Source organism: Dermacentor variabilis, chromosome 3 (genome assembly GCF_050947875.1).
Source record: "Dermacentor variabilis isolate Ectoservices chromosome 3, ASM5094787v1, whole genome shotgun sequence".
NCBI lineage: Eukaryota > Metazoa > Arthropoda > Arachnida > Ixodida > Ixodidae > Dermacentor > Dermacentor variabilis.
In genome coordinates, this window is record NC_134570.1 from 92234622 (window position 1) to 92252172 (window position 17551).

Sequence of the window (17551 nt, forward strand, 5' to 3'; positions counted from 1 at the left end):
CAATATGTTTTTATTCCAATCTCCTGACGTCAAATTTGCGTAACCACCGACGCAAGCATCGGGCGGTCACCCGCAGGGTTGTCTCAACAAACCAATCAAATGCTCCCCTCTTTCATAGGAGGCCACTTTTGTTCTCTTGAAAAACGAATAACATTGCCTGCGCTGAGCGGCTTGCCTTATCTGATTGGTTAACAAGAGGCGAGGAGCACGCTCAAGCGGAGAGGGATTCGATGGGGCCGAGCCACTGCACCGAGTATCGATAACCGGATGAAGAGGCTGGTGCCGGCGTCTGCGATTGGTTCGCTTTATCTTACTTAGCTTGCGGTGGCTCGTTGAAAATCGCGGCGGCATGCAACGGAAGCTTAAGAATGACGCTAAAACGGATCCTCTGCAATGAAGGGCTGGCGGAACAATGTCGTAAACGCGTCGGAAGTGCTCTAAAACGTTACACGGCCACGCAAAAAGCTTTATTACACGCAAATAAACCCATGCTCTCCGGCTGGGGCGAGTAGCCAGTGCCGAAGCGATCGGTGGCAGCCACTTTTTATTACTTTCGGAACGGAGCAGCCTGCGGCTATTCAGCAGAAAATTCAGTTTTGTTCGGCATAGTGATGCATCTTTGACGCGTACACGTCACTTTGACGCGGTGAGTTTTCGCGGTATTGTGACGTCGCGTGAGAGGCAGGTGAAGTGGGTGCAGCCCGAAAACTTTTGACCAATAGCCGGGGGCTAATGGCAAAACGGCGTCGAATCAGAAATAACTATTTTTCTTTTGTTCGGTCCAATCATGCATAATCGGTGTGTAACATCATATCAGATGGGGAGCTATCGCGGTTTTCGTGACGTGGCGTGCCAGACAGGTGAAGTGGGGGTGGTCGAAAGAAGTTTCTGACCAATCGCGGTGGGCTGATAGCAGAATTGGAATAGAAAAGTTTGGAATAGATTTACGTGATAGCGACCCTAATACGATTGCTTGGAAATTGAGAAATGCCAATTGTAATAAATACAGCCACAAGAAGATCTCAAACTCGCTGCGGTGTATGCTTAGTGGCTATGACGTTGCGCTGCTTAGCTCGAGGTCGCGGGTGCGATCCCAGCAACGCCAGCCGCGTTTCGATGAGGGGCAAAACGCAAAAAAAAGAAGAGAGGAAGAAAAAACGCCCGTATGCTTAGATTTACGTGCCCGTTAAATAATTTCCCTGTAGTCCAAATTATTCAGGAGTCTCCCACTACGGCGTGCCTCATTTATATCATACCACGGTTTTGTCACGTAGAAAACCCAATAAGTTCGCCATTCCTTTAAGAACGTCTGAAACCGTAAGCACGAAGACTATAGGACAAGTCGCCGGGTGAAAGCGGCAAGGAGACTCGTTCAGAGCAGCAACACGCATATGATACGCGACACATCCGATACAGAAGAAAGTCCAGACATATTCGAACTTTTGTGTGTCGGCACTGGCTTATTTCCTTAACGCTTTTCGCGTACTACAACGACATTAAAACAGTCAACGAACTTAACAGCCATAGAGCCCCAAGTTTACAGAATTCGGTGGAAAGACGACGTTTACCTTTGCCCAGTTCAAGTTTCCCGACGCCTCCAAGGCCTTGCATTTGGGCGACGCTCTGCGAACTCCTACCCATGGGTTGGTATAGGAGTGGAAGCTACTGTTGACCAGCCGGGCTGCTTGGGCGACGTGGGCGAGGAGGAACGGAACGAGTGCCCAGACGGCGGCCACCATGTCGATCAGTGTTGTGGGCGCCGTTTCCCGGAGAAGGGCGTGCGGGTGCGGCCACCACTGCAAGCAAATGTCACGGTGCATCACGAGTGGAACCACTCAGTGCACGTGACGGACATGAAGGGAAATGTCATCTGAACATTTCAACAACTCCCGTAGTCGATGACATCCTAGGAATGCAGTGGCGAGTCTATACTGCTGACCAAAATGTGTGTACATGCGACAGCCAATTAGTAGTAGTAGTAGTAGTAGTAGTAGTAGTAGTAGTAGTAGTAGTAGTAGTAGTAGTAGTAGTAGAATATATTATTTAGTTTTTAATTAGGCATCCCAATAGAGTGGAGTCCTTAGTCCGTGGTCCCCTTCGCGCGGTCGCAATCCTGCTGGACCGTTCGATCAGTTTTTGCTGGCCGTATATGTGCTGGAAAGAATAGCTTCCTACTGGAAAAGTGAAATGTTGGGTACGGTATATTTAGCGGGTGGCTTGGGGCTTTCCCACGTGAAATGGTAAAGGTTTTCGTGCCTTCCGCAGATGGGAGTTGTGCCGGAGCGCGAGACTGGGGAACACTAGTTTGGAGTTGGCGCCATGTACTATGAGTTCGCACATTTATTTGTGTGACTTCACGGAGGAGGCAAGCTTCTTTCAATACCGACGCCTTCTCGAGAACTGTTATTTGGGTACCTGCCGCGGTTGCTTAGTGGCTATGATGTAGGGCTTCTAAGCACGAAGTCGCAGGATCGAATCCCGGCCACGGCGGCCGCATTTCTATGGGGGCGAAATGCGAAAACACCCATGTACTTAGATTTAGGTGCATGTTGAAGAACCAAAGGTGGTCCAAATTTCCGGAGTCCTTCACTACGGCGTGCCTCATAATCAAATTGTGGTTTTGGCACGTAAAAGCCCATAATTAATTTTTTGAGCTGTTATTTGGAGTCTGGATGCACTATACATGTATAGGGAAGATGCAGTGCGGTTTTGTGGGCGCGGCGCTTGTACTGTAGTGCATGGCTTTCATCAAGCGGTATATTATCGGTCGATCATTTTGGGCATATCACTTTCGGTGGACGCTGATTGGCTAAGCCAGCAGTTGCAACACCCGTCGTTCATTTCAAGTACTGCACAACACGCAAGACCACTACTTCATGGCGCCAAGCCAAGACATACTGTATATGTCTATACACCGTCTATCTACACTGTCTTTCTATTGGACAGGAAGAGTCCTCGTGCCCGGTCCACAGACGCCTTCTGCTGTAGAAAGTGTTCCATGGTAGAGCTGGGATGAGCTCACGCATGCGCACTTGGCTCGGTGCGGCCGCCCTTTAGCTGCCGCAGCGGAACTATAGGGCTAGATTGTCTCCCCGCGGCAGCGAATCGGGGATTACAGAATGCTATGCTATTTTGGCTCGTGGCCGTCGTAGCAACTGCGTGTCGAACCCCTGTCCTCGTGCACAAATAAGAGCAGGATCCCACATCCAATAAACCACCGCGGCTGGTGCACGTTTAGTCACTGAAAGGCGGTAAGACCCCGTCATCGCAGAAGCTCTCTTGACCTATTGAAAGGGGCGCCCACGGCGGCTGTTCCTCAACGTCATTCTAATGCGAAATATCGTTGGGCTCACACCGGGTACGTTGCGGTAGGTTCCTATCTCACATTTGTTTCGGACGTCTAATAAAAAAAAATCAGGCATCCCATCGTGACAGTAAACCTCTGTATAAGCACAACAGCTCGATGCTCTAGCGATTAGGTCGCACGCATACTTGCCACATGCTCCGTTTTTTTCAGACGCTGCAGAATAGGCTGCACCACCTTCGAAATCGGCCCGCATTTTCTAGTCCTTTCCGCAGAGAAGCTAGCGCTGACGCTGTGCTGCATTGTACAGCCTTCGGGATGGGCTTAGGTCGTACTGGAACAGGTACTGACGGTTTTTCTCCGTCTGTTCTTTCTCTTTTCTTTATTTTGCGGGGGTGCAACAAATCAGTCGCATTACTAATGCCGTCACCGTCATACGATCGTCGCCGTCATCATCGTCATGCTGATGTCGACACACACATGCTAACGTCACACCAAATTGCTTGCTTTACGTAAATACTCTGCCCAGCCTGGTAACGCTTTGCAAACCTGAAATGATGCTTGATAGCAAAATGTGTCGCGCGTACCTGGATAGGCACAATTTGTTTCCTTTCTTAATCTTTGCTTCTCTTTCTTTTTTTCATGTGGACCAGGCAAGAGGAATGCTAAGTTCTTAACTGAACCATGTAGAGCAGGAAATGCGCTTTTGTTACGAAATCTGAGCGAACGCAAGGAAGTGGCGGGCGCTAAATATTATTTACTCAGAGTAACTGGAATTAAAACCCTTGACATGTTAGCCCGCCGTAGTTGCAGCGAATGTCATCATGTTGCACTCATATAATTGAGCAACAATTTTGTGCCACATGTGCACTTTTTACACGCTGCTACGCTTTTTTTAGTTATTCAATTAGCTAGTTATTTAGTTATTTATTTCGCTCTTTACCTTTTCTTTTTTCATTTGAGCCAGATTGTCTTGGAATGAGAACTTACTTCGATTAAACAGAGTTTACAAAAGTAAGATTGCGAGTTTTCTTTTTACCTTCCTTTCTCAGCATTTGCGGGGCAAAGGTAACTATTGCAAAAAAATAAAAATAAAATTGTTTCCACTTGTCAAGTCTCGCGCAATTTTTACGGACTTCACTGACACAGATATTTGCAGTTGAAATACAGTGAAGAATAAATGAAAATTTTCTGCTCTGCTTTTTTACACTACACGGGACCCGCCGTTGTAGCGTAGCGACTTCGGTGTTTCGCTGCTAAGCCCGAGGTTTCGGGATCTAATCCCGGCCGCGGCGGCAGCATTTCGATGGGGGCTAAATGCAAAAATCACCCCTGCACCGTGCAGTTGGTGCACGTTAAGGAACCGCAGATGGTAAAAATTAACCCGGAGTCCCCCACTGCGGCGTCCCTCATAATCATATCGTGGTTCTGGCACGTAAAACTGCAGAATTTAATTTCAACTATACGCGGGAACGAAAAATTATTTTAGGTAATGTAAGTTTTCCTTAGTTACGTTTTACAAGTGTTATTGTAAGGAGTTTCCTTCTGCCCAGCTCGAAAAATCCATGTACGATCTCACCGCAAATCTTTCTTTTTGTGTGTGTACGCTTCTTCCTCTCAAGCCATTAAGTTAAATCAAGAAAGGAAAAACAGTGTTACGTCTCAACACCACAAAGGCGTCAATTGGACGTTTGCCACAAGGCAAACGGCCACCCATCCATCAGCGCCTATCCAGACGTCAACGCAGCGTGGACGTCTGGTTTCTTGACGGGTCCAAAAAAAGGCCACCAGTCCACCATTACCTGGCAATCTGAGCCAAGGATGAAAGGTGGGCCCTAATCCTATGCTACCAAACAACGGCGGCGACCTGGGATTCAGAGTTAATTAGACGTTTGCCACGAGGCAAACCCCCATCCAATGCGACCGAACAACGAAGGCGACCCAACGAGGCAAACCACATCACCCATCTATCAGGGCCTATCCAGATATTAACGCAGCATGGACACCGACTCTAGACGGGTCCACAAAAGGCTACCAACCCCACCATTGCCTGACAGCCGCAACTAAGGACAAAAGGGGGAGCCCCGTCCAACACTACCGTTAACAACGGCGACCTTGGATTCGCAGGTTGCGGTCCTGCCGCTTAATCCATACCATCGGGCTTCGGAGGCTGCGGAGTGTAGCGAGCATGGGCGTGGTATCGCAACGGAGTCGACGATTCTGACTTGCTGCTGGACACTCTTCAGATTCCCCAGTCGACTCGCCTAGGGAAGACGACGGGATAAAAAGCGGAGTCTTTTCGAGCAGTGGACAGATGGTCCTGACGTGAACTCAGACGTTTAACTTGCTCCTGCATGCAGTGGGCTTCCGTAACTGGAGCCGTGCAGCTAAGCTAATGAACCCTTTTTCCTTGATTTTCTACAGCCTGACGTAGCCGTCGATGGGCTTGGTGGATTCTTTGCCCTAACGCCCCTCTACGCCGCAACAAGAGGTTAATGTTTAAGTAACAGCCGCGAAGAACTCTTTGTAGTCTGTGAACTATACATGAGAAATATTTGTGGCTTTGAAGTTGTATATTATAGGACGCTTACGAAATATTGAAAAGGACGCAGTATACGCTGCCCTTAAACAGACTGACGATAATGTTTTTTTTTTTATTACAGCGGAATATTTTGTCAGAAAAAAGTGCTGCCTTCGGTGCAGCAACTGCGATGGCATCAGTTCGTCCACGACGTTATGGGCACCATTTAACCACAGTTTGTTAGGCCATCAGTTGCCATTGATTACTAACTAGTCATGTGCATTAGATAAATCGCGAATTTATAATTAGCATTTGAGAAAAGTTTCGAGAGATTCATGTTTGTGTGTCACAGCTGCCACGGAGCACACTGTTTCCACATACAGGGTGATCATTTTTTTTTTAAGATTTATGGAAATGTTGAAAAATCGCCTGTGGCAGATAGCATAAATCTTGTCCTTGAGCTGGATTATTCGAAGCGGCCGACATTACTAGCACGAGAAATTGAAACATATAGTCAACTAATTAACAAAAATGCAATAATTAACTTCCTAATTAAAAATTTTATGGCACATATCGCAATTTACGAATTGCAGCTGGTGAGCAATTGCAAGACGTATCCACCCGAAAATGATTCAATGTATCTTCTAGCGCCAGCGCTCTGTCTTGCGATTCGTGTTGTCGCAATGCATTTCTGAAAATTGCTGTTTTCGTTAAAAAATTGGGGAAGTCACCAACGAATAATTGATAAAATGTGTGACTAACCGTTGCAAAGATGAATCAAAGGCAACGTTCACAACACCGGAATGAGATATGAGATAAAAGACGGAAATACAAACGATCGGCGTCTCATAACGACATCCTTACCTTGCAGTGTTAGCATGTATAGCCTATGCAAATAAAGCTACAGAACTTCGAACGGTCTCGCATCAATGCATAGCATGCCGCAGGTGGAGTTCTTTTTCCCAACATGTGCCTTTCGTTGCTTCTTCCCCCGCCTGCACGTCTCAATAATGATTTCTTTTCGTCTTACTGTTCTGTCACCAACCGACGACGGATATAGCTGCCGTCGCAACGCCTTGCAATATTCTTTGCAACCCGTTTTGAGGTTAAACCTTCGCATGAGGTTTCTTTATTCTTTTTTTTTTTTTTTGCCGAGTTTTCCGTTCTTAGTTTATGGAGATCGTGTGCAAAGGACAGCAAGGCGCTCACATTTCCTTTCAGAGAGGCTGTGCGTGTAGGAAAAAAAGCAAAAGAAAGAAATGTATTTACTCGCTGTTTGAATTTCGTTTGCTGAAGCGTCACCTTGGTCAGATGTGTCGGAAACAGACCAGCGATTTATTCTTCATTTGTGTTCTACCGACATCTCCTTCGAAGTCCGCTTATATATGTCCAATCTGCGTTGATTGTAGTTAGTGTGAAATATGATTTACTCTATTCCTTTCTTTCGTTTTGTTAGGAATGCTTTGTAAAGAGCTCAAGAGTGGCACAGGAGCTAAAGAAACGCTACTATGGCGACTTACAAGGAGGGAGGGAAGGAGGGAGATCTTTAATCAAAGGAAGCCGGAGGGTACGGTATAAGTACGTGTGTTCCTTGCGTCACCACTTACAAAAATTTTGCGATACCAACAGCGGGACCAATTTAACATCCGCATGAATTCTAATAACGCCTGTTGAATCTGTGCGAATGTACACGTTCAAGTATACACCGTAACGGCATACAATGTCTTCTATTATAGCAACCGAGTGAGTTCTGCGGAACTCCGCTAGGTGGAGAGAAAGAAAGAAAGAGAGAAAGAAAGAAAGAAAGAAAGAAAGAAAGAAAGAAAGAAAGAAAGAAAGAAAGAAAGACGGAGAAAGACATTCGCACAGAACATTTGTTCAACACATCTGTAAAAGAAGGTGGGCAATAACTGTATCTAGAGAGAGAAAGAGAGAGAAAGACAGCAAAGAGAGGAAAGGCAAGGAGGCCAACCAGACGAGCGTCCGGTTTGCTACCTTACCTGGGGATGAGGGAAATGGGGAATAGAAAGAAGAAAAGAGGAAGGAAGTAATGACGGGGTGCACTGAAGCACCGCAACACCAAAGTGGAGTTCCATAGCTGGTGATCTGCGTTGGTCACATTTGTGAGGAACAAAGGGCCAGTGGTCGTTGCGCGAATAGGAGGCTGCGGGTGAGCTATGGGGCTTACTCGAGAGTTGCAAGCGCTGGATTAAAAGCATCCCAGTACTTGCACTGCACTTCGCGCTGACGGGGTATGCAACTTGCTGAAAAGTTCACGAAGAGTATTTATGAGGGACCGAAGCATCACAACTTGCTGGTCTTCTTCGGACAAGTTATCGGGAGTCGGCGCTGTGGACTCTACCGCGGTGCGCTGTATCCTTTGATGTGACTGAGCACGATGGCTTGGTGGCTGGCATGTGCGAGGTCGAGGTTCGATACCGCCCGCTGCAGCCGCATTCCGACGGTGGTGGAATGTCAAAAAAAAAAAGAAGGTTAATTGCGCACAGTGCATAGGGTGTACGTTAAAAAACGCCAGGTGGTTAAAATATTACTCGATAGTCCTCCACTAGGTGGCGTCTCTCATAACCCACTTTGATGTTTTTCAACGATACAACTGGTCAAGAGTGTGCAATACAAGGCCATGAAATACCCCGAGTGGCCGAATAGAAATATCTCGGGGTATGGATAAACAATGGGCAGATGTACACGGAGAAGCACGAGCAGTCTCTCATAGCAAAAGGTTGAAGAGATGCCGAAATAATGAAACACGCGGCATTGGGGGGGTACAACAGGTATGAAGTACTGAGAGGTATTTGGAAAGTAATAATGGTGCCGGGGCTTACTTTCGGGAATGCGGTCCTGCGCTTAAGGGCAGAAGTTCAGTCGAGACTAGAAGTAAATCAGAAAGCTGTTGGAAGATGAGCACTAGATGCCCACGGGAAAACCACGAACGAAGCAGTACGGGGGGATATGGGCTGGGCATCGTTCAAAGCACGGGAAGCTCAGAGTAAAATCCTATACGAAAAACGCCTGAGGAAATTGGACGATAGCAGGTGGCAAGCTAAGGTATTTAAATACCTATACATAAAGAGCGTTGACTCACAATGGCGGAAAATAACTAGGAAGCTAACCAGTAAGTATGCCAGGCACGTGGACGGAGAAAGACAGGGCATCAAACGACAGTGTAAAAACGCGGAAGGTAAAAATTTGGTAAATTCAATGGAAAAGAAGCATAGTGTTGAAGCATATCGATACCTTAAACAGCAGTTCAGGAAGGAAGCGTTTTATGATAACTCAAGAGGCAGTGCCCTACTCTTTGAAGCTAGGTCAGGATGTCTTAGAACGCGCAGCTATAAAAAGAAATTTAACGAAGAAGAAGACGCATGTACTGTGTGTGGTAAATCTGTTGAAACAATAGAACACCTCATACTAAAATGTGATGGTATCCGTCCCGATGTCGATGCGGGCACAGTCACGGTTCCTGAGGCTCTAGGGTTTAGAGATAACAATAGTCATGTAAATAAATATACGGTGGAAATTAGCAAAAAGCGATTGGAAGATTGGTGACTCAAAAGCAGAGAGGTGATGTAAGGTTAAAAGTGTAGGAAGACGTATTTAAAGAAAATGGCGAATTTTAATAACTTATAACACAGTTAAACAAGAATAAAAAGCTGAGCATGGTGGCAACTGCCATAACCCCGTTTCAAAGGGGACCCTCCTACCTTTCATTCATCCATCCATTTGAGGAGTGATTGAGAGAAATGGCGGGAAAGCTGTGGGCTAGAAAAGTTTTCAGTTACTTGTACATGAGGAATGTTGACACAAAATGGAGGAAAGAAATGGAAAAAAACTGTCAAGCAAATATTTGGACAGCAGAGGGAGAGCAAACCAAGAATCGTCGGCTAATAAAAGGTTAAAGAAACAGAGAGGGGTCGGTGGAAAGTAGCGATGTAGAAGAAATCAGCACTAGGTGCATACATAACTTACAAGCAGGAAATTGCCAGCGAAAATATCTGCGATAATTCCAAGGGAAGCTCTTTGTTGTTTGAGGCCAGGGCGGGAGTAATGTGGACTAATACGTTATGCGGCGCGTGTGGAAAGGAGGAGGAAATGGCTGAACACCTGGTACTTTTCTGTAAAGGGCTTCGCCCTACAGTTCAAAACGAAGGGGGTGGGTTTTTTTTCAACGCATTAGGGTTGAGGAACAGTGGAGGCAAAATAGACTTTAAGCGGATAAAAATAACCAAACGGAGGTTATCTCATTGGTGGCTAAAATCAAGGCAAGAGAGAAAATTCACCCTCCGCTAGGTACAAGATATATTACTATAAACGATATGCTATATAGTCACGGCTAGGTGGCATGAGCCGCCGCCCGATTTGAAGCGTTCAGCCTTATGCGTCCATCCACCCATGCCGCGGCCACTAACTGAACCCACTGATAGCGGTTTCGATTCCTGGATGGGGCGGCCGAATTTCGACACTGTTGAAACACAACGACGCGAACGAGTGCACTTGCATTACTAATTAGCAGTATTAACGAACCTCGGGCGATTAGACATAATCAGGAGCTCTCCACTTTAAGGTGTCTCACATATTTCGTGTTGCCCTGCATGGACGTTAAACCCCGCGGATGCACCAATATTCGTTGAGTTTGCAAATAACGATAAAGCTGAACTTCATTATACACTGAAAATCATTTATAATCAGTCCAGGCACCTGCGTTGCCCGTTTGGAGCTCTGTCAGCGTTGATCCAGCAGACAAAATGATGAATTGCTAAAAAAATTCTACACAAGGCCTAACTTGCCGAAGCGCCGGTAGTCGACGCCATTTCTAGACATTGTGACTTATTGCACAATATTTCCGGGAATTTGTCTTTTTCTTCTATGGCATTAAAGTTTTATGACAAAAGACGTCAGGGTAAGCTTTCTGTTTGTTAACAATAACATCATTGACTATATATCCGTAAAGCTATCTAGACTTAAAACAAATAAATTAATAAGCTAATAAATAAGTACATACATAAATAAGTAATTAAGAAATTAGTTTCACCATACGGGTCAAGAAATGAATGCGACAGCAACATCTTAGAATACTACACGAAGTGGAAGTCTCGTAACTGAAGTGGCAGTATGAATTGAGGTAAACGTAAGCTAAGTAAAAACGAGCTCTTCTGCTAGGGGTCCTCTGTTTGAATCATGCCATCGGACTATTTCATACATGTTTATAAATAAAACCCGAAGTCTTTCCTAGCGAATTTACCACCACTTTTCCGTATCGGGTATGTTTCAAACCTCTTTCGTGGGCCGAACCCGGAGGTAGTGCTCAACCGTGCCAATGAAGCTGCATCATTTTAGGGTTTGAGCTGAGTTATTGTTGCGATAGCAATTATGTGGACATTCCAGCCGCATTTCTGCCGTCGGCGTCGCCGTCGTCGTGAGGTTCCGTATAAAATTCACAGGCAACACAATCGTCGCCACGCGCCGTATGCTGTATGTGCGAGCGAAAGCTTGCGAGTACTCAATCTGGCGCACCCAAGGCAGCAAAGCGGGGAGGAAGCGCGCCGTCATCTGTCGCGCGCAAGGTTCCGGGAAGAGGGAGGGAGGGAGGGGGGCGCGTTCAACTCTGGGCGGCCAAGCCCGCCCTGCCGCTGCATGTTGAAAGCCATCTTGACAGCCATCCGTCATGCGCTGTGTTCTCGCGGCTTAGTTCGCGCTGATGCGATACGCAGCACGAATGTCAATTCGCTCGCTGCTGCTGCCGCGCTTCTTCCCTCCAGTGTTTTGACAGCGAGTTTCCGCGGTCATCGAGTGAGATGCGATCGTGTTTGCTTGTGTGCGCGTGACACCATGCTTGGTAATTTAGTTAGTAGCCTATGTTTACAAGTTTATACAGCCCATAAAACTACTATCCCTACTTCGCATAGATGACCACTAATTTGCTATCGCAATCGATGATTCGCATTTCGAGCGAAACTGCGACTTCTTGCTTAGCACGTTTAATATTAAAGTCTGAGAAGATTTAAGATGAAAGGCACGTGCTGTCGTTGTTTTGTTTCATGTCATTTGCTTGTGGGTTGCCATTCTCAAAATTCTGAGGAATTCTGAAGACCTGGTATGAGCGACTTTAGTGGTAGAATGGTGTGACGACATAACCTGCATATACCACGTGTAATGTAGCAGGACGTGGAATATAGCATACATATACCTAAATATATGCGAAACCTAACGGCAACGTCGACAACGACGGCAAAAATTCGCTCGGAGTGTCCATATAATTTCTATCGCAATAAACTAAATAAACGTCGTTGCCGCAATCGCCGACATCACAGGCGCATTTCAAGAAGATGTACTCCGTATACCCGGCGCCTGTCTTTCACTTCTACGTCCTTGCCTAACAAAGATTTGCCCTAAAATATTGTAAGATGAGAGTGACGTGCGGGACATGCTCGGCTTCCCGACATCGTTGTGCATACGTTATTGCTAAATGTAAAAAAAAAGGAAAATAGAAGAAACAAAATCCGGCAGAACGATGCATATCGACGTTATTGCGATTAGCATCGGAGCAATTGTAGCCACACGCCATATATTGCCGCAGCAGAGATGCCTTATGTATGAGACATGCATGCAGCCGGATTGCTCCCTCGCGCTTGCACTGCGCCATGCAGCGAGATGAATAACTTGCCATGAGGATCTGAACAGGCCGCCGACCCACCAACACGGCTATGTCGCCCTGCGATACGCGCCACGTCACTCACACACGCGCGCGCGCTCTTTATGCATTGTTCATATCGTGAGTGTGTTTCCGCGTTCATTTTTCGCTGATGACAAACGCAAACAAAGCCACTTCTGTCGTCGTCTGAACAGCTGCACTGTACGAGTGCCCCGGCCGTCAAGTGTCGTATATCGTGTGATCATTTTTTTAAGTTTTATAGAATTCTGAACAATCGCCTCGGGCAGATAGCATAATTCTAGTCCTTGAGCTGGATGCGGACGTACACTCCAAAAACAGTTTGCACCCTTTGGGGTGTATATTTGTCCCACAACGATAATCGTCACCTGCCCTGCTTGCGTTTCCTTTCCTGAAAACTCGGCGTTCGTGACTGGGAAGTACCGGGCTCGCAGCGTTAAATCGTTAAATTAAAATAGGAAACGCGGGCAAGACAGATGACGATTATTGCTGTGGGACAAATATACACCCCAAAGGGTGCAACTGTATTTAGATTGTATATTACTTGCCCGAGGAATGCAAACACGTAATCAATGAATTGGCAAACATTCGCGAAGTAACTTTTCGTAATTAATTACTTTACGGCACGTATTACAGTTCACGAATTGTAGCCGGTAAACTTGCAACGCATCCACTTGGAAAGAATTTCGACGGTGGCACGGATTCCGAAGTATACGCCAGCAAACTCGCGGTAAAAATGCACTGTGGTCCCACTTACTGTTTTAAGACAACCCTATTTTTTAAAGCTTGAAGCACAGCAGTAACTGGCACGCCCGTGTATTTCATCACACATTTCGACAATGAATACTTCGAAACTGGTTTCAAACCCACCGGCTAAAGTTCGTGAAATGCAATAGTAGTAAAGTAAATAAATAAGAAGCTTTCAGTGAATTCGTTAATCAGTTGAATACATGTTTCGATTTATCGTGCAACTAATACCCGCATCTTTGAATAATCCAGCTCAAGGACTACAATTATGCTATCTAGCCTGCCACAGGGGATATTTAAAAAATGGGCTGCAGCTTAGCTCAGCCAACCCTGGATATGCAAAGCAAAAGCTTGGTTTAGCCTGGTTAAGTCTTGGTTCCGCTTGGTTAACCTTTGATTTAGCTGTAATTATTATGCTTATGTGTACAATCATCGTTATAAGCCAGGTATGACGGCAGTGCCTAGGTCGGTGGCTAGACATGACTGTGGTTAGGCTTGGATAGACACGCATCGTTCGTCGGTGCGACGCCTGTTGTTCTACAGGGAAAGCGCAAGTGCTAGACATGCAATAACACGCCGCGAACATGCATGCGCCGCGTCGAAGCACAAACGGACAGGGCGCGAACGCGGTCGCTACATTGATCTCGACGGTGCGACGCTTGTTGCATTCAGGACCCTCTCCAGCGAAGCAGCTCGCCGGGCGATATCCGCGGGGTGGTCAGACGCCGCTTGGCGACGACGGCTCAAAGCCTCCCGCTCCCGCGCAACGCCCAAAGACGGCCCGGCCTCCCTCTTATCCATGGCCAAGCTCGCACTGACTAGGCGAGCGCGGGGCTTCTCTTAAACAGGCGCGCGGCGAGTCACGTGGTCAGGCGGCGACCCAGCTGCGGAAGCTGCGGAGAGCGCATGCGCCAAGCCGGCGGCGGCGGCGGAGCTCGGCTGTGCGAGTCACGTGATGCGTCACCAAGGCCATGGCGCAGCTGCTGTCAAATGGTGGTGAAATTGCTGGCGACGGTGAAACTCCGCTCGACGCGGTTAGTAAAGCTTTCGCTTTAAAATACTGTGAAACTTGACAATGGCCATTTTCAGCGATACCATCGCCTCGGCCATCAGACGCACACTGATTGGCTGGTTGAGTACTACATCAGGCGAAGGCGATGGTATCACTGAAAGTGATCATCCGAGAATACGTGCCCTGCTGTCTTACCGGCATGAGCGTTTTAAATAGGTCAAAGGCAACTAAATAAGGTTCTGAATTCCGTTGTGACATCCGATCGCTATGATCAAGGGACGCCGTAGTAAACGATCACAGGCCCATTGTGAAAACACAGTGCAAATTAGATAAAAGTACCACATTGCCATATAAGGATGTGGTGCATGAATGGAAAGCTGCGAATGCGAAACACACGCAGGACAGCGCTTCTAGCTGAAGATAGTCTCATAGACTTGTTCGCGTTTCTTTGGGGAGCTGAGTAACAAAATACAATACTGAGCGTTATATATTTGAATTTTATTTTATCGCTTTACTATTCCACGTCTTAAAGGCCAATTACAGAATATGTTAAAAGTCACTTTGGCTTACTTTGTTTGACTAAATCAATCTAGGCAAAGCCACAGGACTGGCCAATTGAAGTTTCCTTCTTAACAGCCTCTAAACGTTTCCTAAGCAGACGACACATGCACCTGGTGGTTGTCGACCGCTATGACGCAGCCTCAGCATGCCGTCTCTGAAATTTTTCAGTGCGTTACGGGTGTCGCTTCTTGAAGGTCATGCCGAGGAGCCGTGCGCTCTAGGTCATGCGTCACTTCCAGCGAGCAATAATGGCGTTTTTTTTTTTAATTTTGGTATAAAAAATTGCAATTTTTTCGAGCTTTTCGTGACGCTTCCGCTTGTATTGCGAATGCCAAATTTTCATGGAGGCTCCTATATATCTACGCTACCTTATATATACCTTACCTTTATACGCGGTCCATGGTTTCGTAGTAGTTGGCTTTTAACTGCTCTGAGAAACTGGAACCGAAAGCGCTATGAAACTCGGGGCTACTCGGCGCAGTAACATATGTGCATACATGCCGACTACGGAGGAGGGGAGGGGGAGTGAGGCTCCGGGGTCTGAGCCCCTTCCGAAGTTTTCCAGGGAAGGCAGAGCTACCCCCACCCTCACAACGATGCTGAAGCCTACCCTTTTCCCCCCTAAAGTGTCATTACCTGAGTTCCGTTGCCCACATCATTTGAGGTTTCTTTTGAGTTGCCTCTACATATTCAGTTGAACCTTTATTGTGGCAAAAAGCTTGCTGCATCATTGTCGGCACGAACGCGCACGGCTTTCAATTCATACTTTTGCTTTATTTCTGCAAATCCTGACAATTAGCCCCAAGAACGACCTACAGGGGCGCTGCGAGCGCTGCTCGCGTGACGTTAGGGCATGAACTCGCTCTTGTCAAAGCCCGCTGGCCTGTTGTCTCGAGGCAGTATAGGCGGTGTCCAGGCGCCTTCTGCAGCGTTCGCTCTCCTTCCCTATGCTTGTATACTTACGACAGTCATCTCAAATATAATTTTACGCCGTCTTCATTCCTCAAAAATTAATTCTAAGTGCTTATTTTCTAGTCGACAATACATTTCTCAAAGGCAACGCTACAGAGCCAGCTGAAGGAGCTCAGACGAGCCCATTGCCGATTTTTCATGCGTGGATCTACATTTTGCAGCGGCAGCTCACATGAATAATAAGAGCATAAATGCATAAACATAGCACATAAGAATCCACCTACCGTGGTGCAAGAAGCATCTTACAAACACTGGCTATCTGTGACTTCTACAACTACAACATTTACCTTTATTTTAACCTGCTAAAGCATGTTTGCTGACGTCGAGTAGTTGATGGTATAATATAGAACGTTTGCATTTCTTCAGAAAAACGCTCAGCAGTAACACAAGGACTTAACTAGATGGCAGTTGTAGCCATAGCATGGGGTCCAGTTTATGTGACTTGTGTCCAGATCTTGCGACTTTTTGCGTGCAAGTAAACAAAATTCCCTGGCAGCGTTTGACCTCGCCAAAGGTGTTGGACGCATCTGGGTATCTTCGTGGGCAGACCGGGCAGCCTTATCAGCAAGGTTGTTGGCAACGATGCCACAGTGAGCAGGAATCTATTGAAATATAATGTTGTGTCCTCTTGCCAGAACATGGTGGTGGACTTCCCTGATGTCAGAGGTCATCTGCTCGTAAGTTCTGTGATGTAATGCAGACTTGATACTGTGAAGAGCTGCCTTAGAATTACAAAATACGACCCATTTCTCTGTCGGCTCTTCGGTGACGTACGTCATAGTGGCATGGAGAGCTGCAAGTTCTACCGACGTAGATGTAGTCCTGAGTGACAATTTGAATCTAACTGTAACCTGCTTAGCTGGAACGATGAATGCGGCAGTTGAGCAGGTAGGTGAGGTCGAACCATTGGTATATATATATGCACGTGGTCATGATACGTCTGGGGTAGCAATAGGAGCCTAAGTTGCTTCAGAGGCAACAATGGATGATTAGCCTCTTTTGTAATTCCAGGAATGGCAAAATTCACTTGAGGCTGTCGCAGGCACCACAGGGGAGATGAAGACGTGACCGCCAGTGTAAAAGATGATGGTATGCACTCTTGATGAGCGCTAATCACTCTTGAAAAGGTCGCTAGAAGTCTCTCGGCTGGTAGGGAGGCCAAATGATGGCCGGGAATCCTTGATAGATGGCGAATGTGCGCTCTGAGAGAGTCGACAGCTACATGTGTCTGGATCATATGGTCTCCTGCAATGGCAATTGTTGCTGCTGTCGAGGTGCACTGAGGTACCCCTAAACACGCGTAGAGCTTGACCTTGTATGCTCTCCAAAGCGCGAAAGTTCGTCTTGCATGCATTTGACACGACTGGTAGTGGTGACACCACTGGTACTGGTATATATATATATATATATATATATATATATATATATATATATGCATATAAGGGCCGAAGTTTTTATATTTCCGGGGGGGGGGGGGGGAGGAAGGCCCGACTGATAAAGGAAGAACAAAAATTTCCTTGCATGTGCACACTTGCCACCAGGTGATAATCAATATACGTGCAGGCCAGGAAAAAGAAGTTTGATCTTATCACAAACACCATTTTGCAGCCAAGAAGGGCAAGATATCGCTCACTAATTATATGCCTATAGAGATTCTTTGTAAATAAAGTGAGCCTCGACAATATTCGTGTTTATTTTTTTTTAAACATAAGTCGTACATACAGCTTTAGCTAATTCAAGCAAGGG

At 46.5% G+C, this 17551-nt stretch overlaps 1 protein-coding gene across 1 annotated transcript in view; it reads right to left on the reverse strand.

The window, feature by feature from the left end:
• LOC142576047 (uncharacterized) overlaps positions 1-6847 on the reverse strand; it is an 11984-nt gene extending 5137 nt beyond the window's left edge. The window contains exons 1-2 of the mRNA XM_075685958.1: positions 6690-6847; positions 1569-1796 (exon numbers count right to left, since the gene is read on the reverse strand). Coding sequence (XP_075542073.1) covers positions 1569-1739 — 171 coding nt within the window. The 5' untranslated portion in view covers positions 1740-1796; positions 6690-6847. The remainder of the gene's footprint in view (positions 1-1568; positions 1797-6689) is intronic.
• Positions 6848-17551: the final 10704 nt, after the last annotated feature.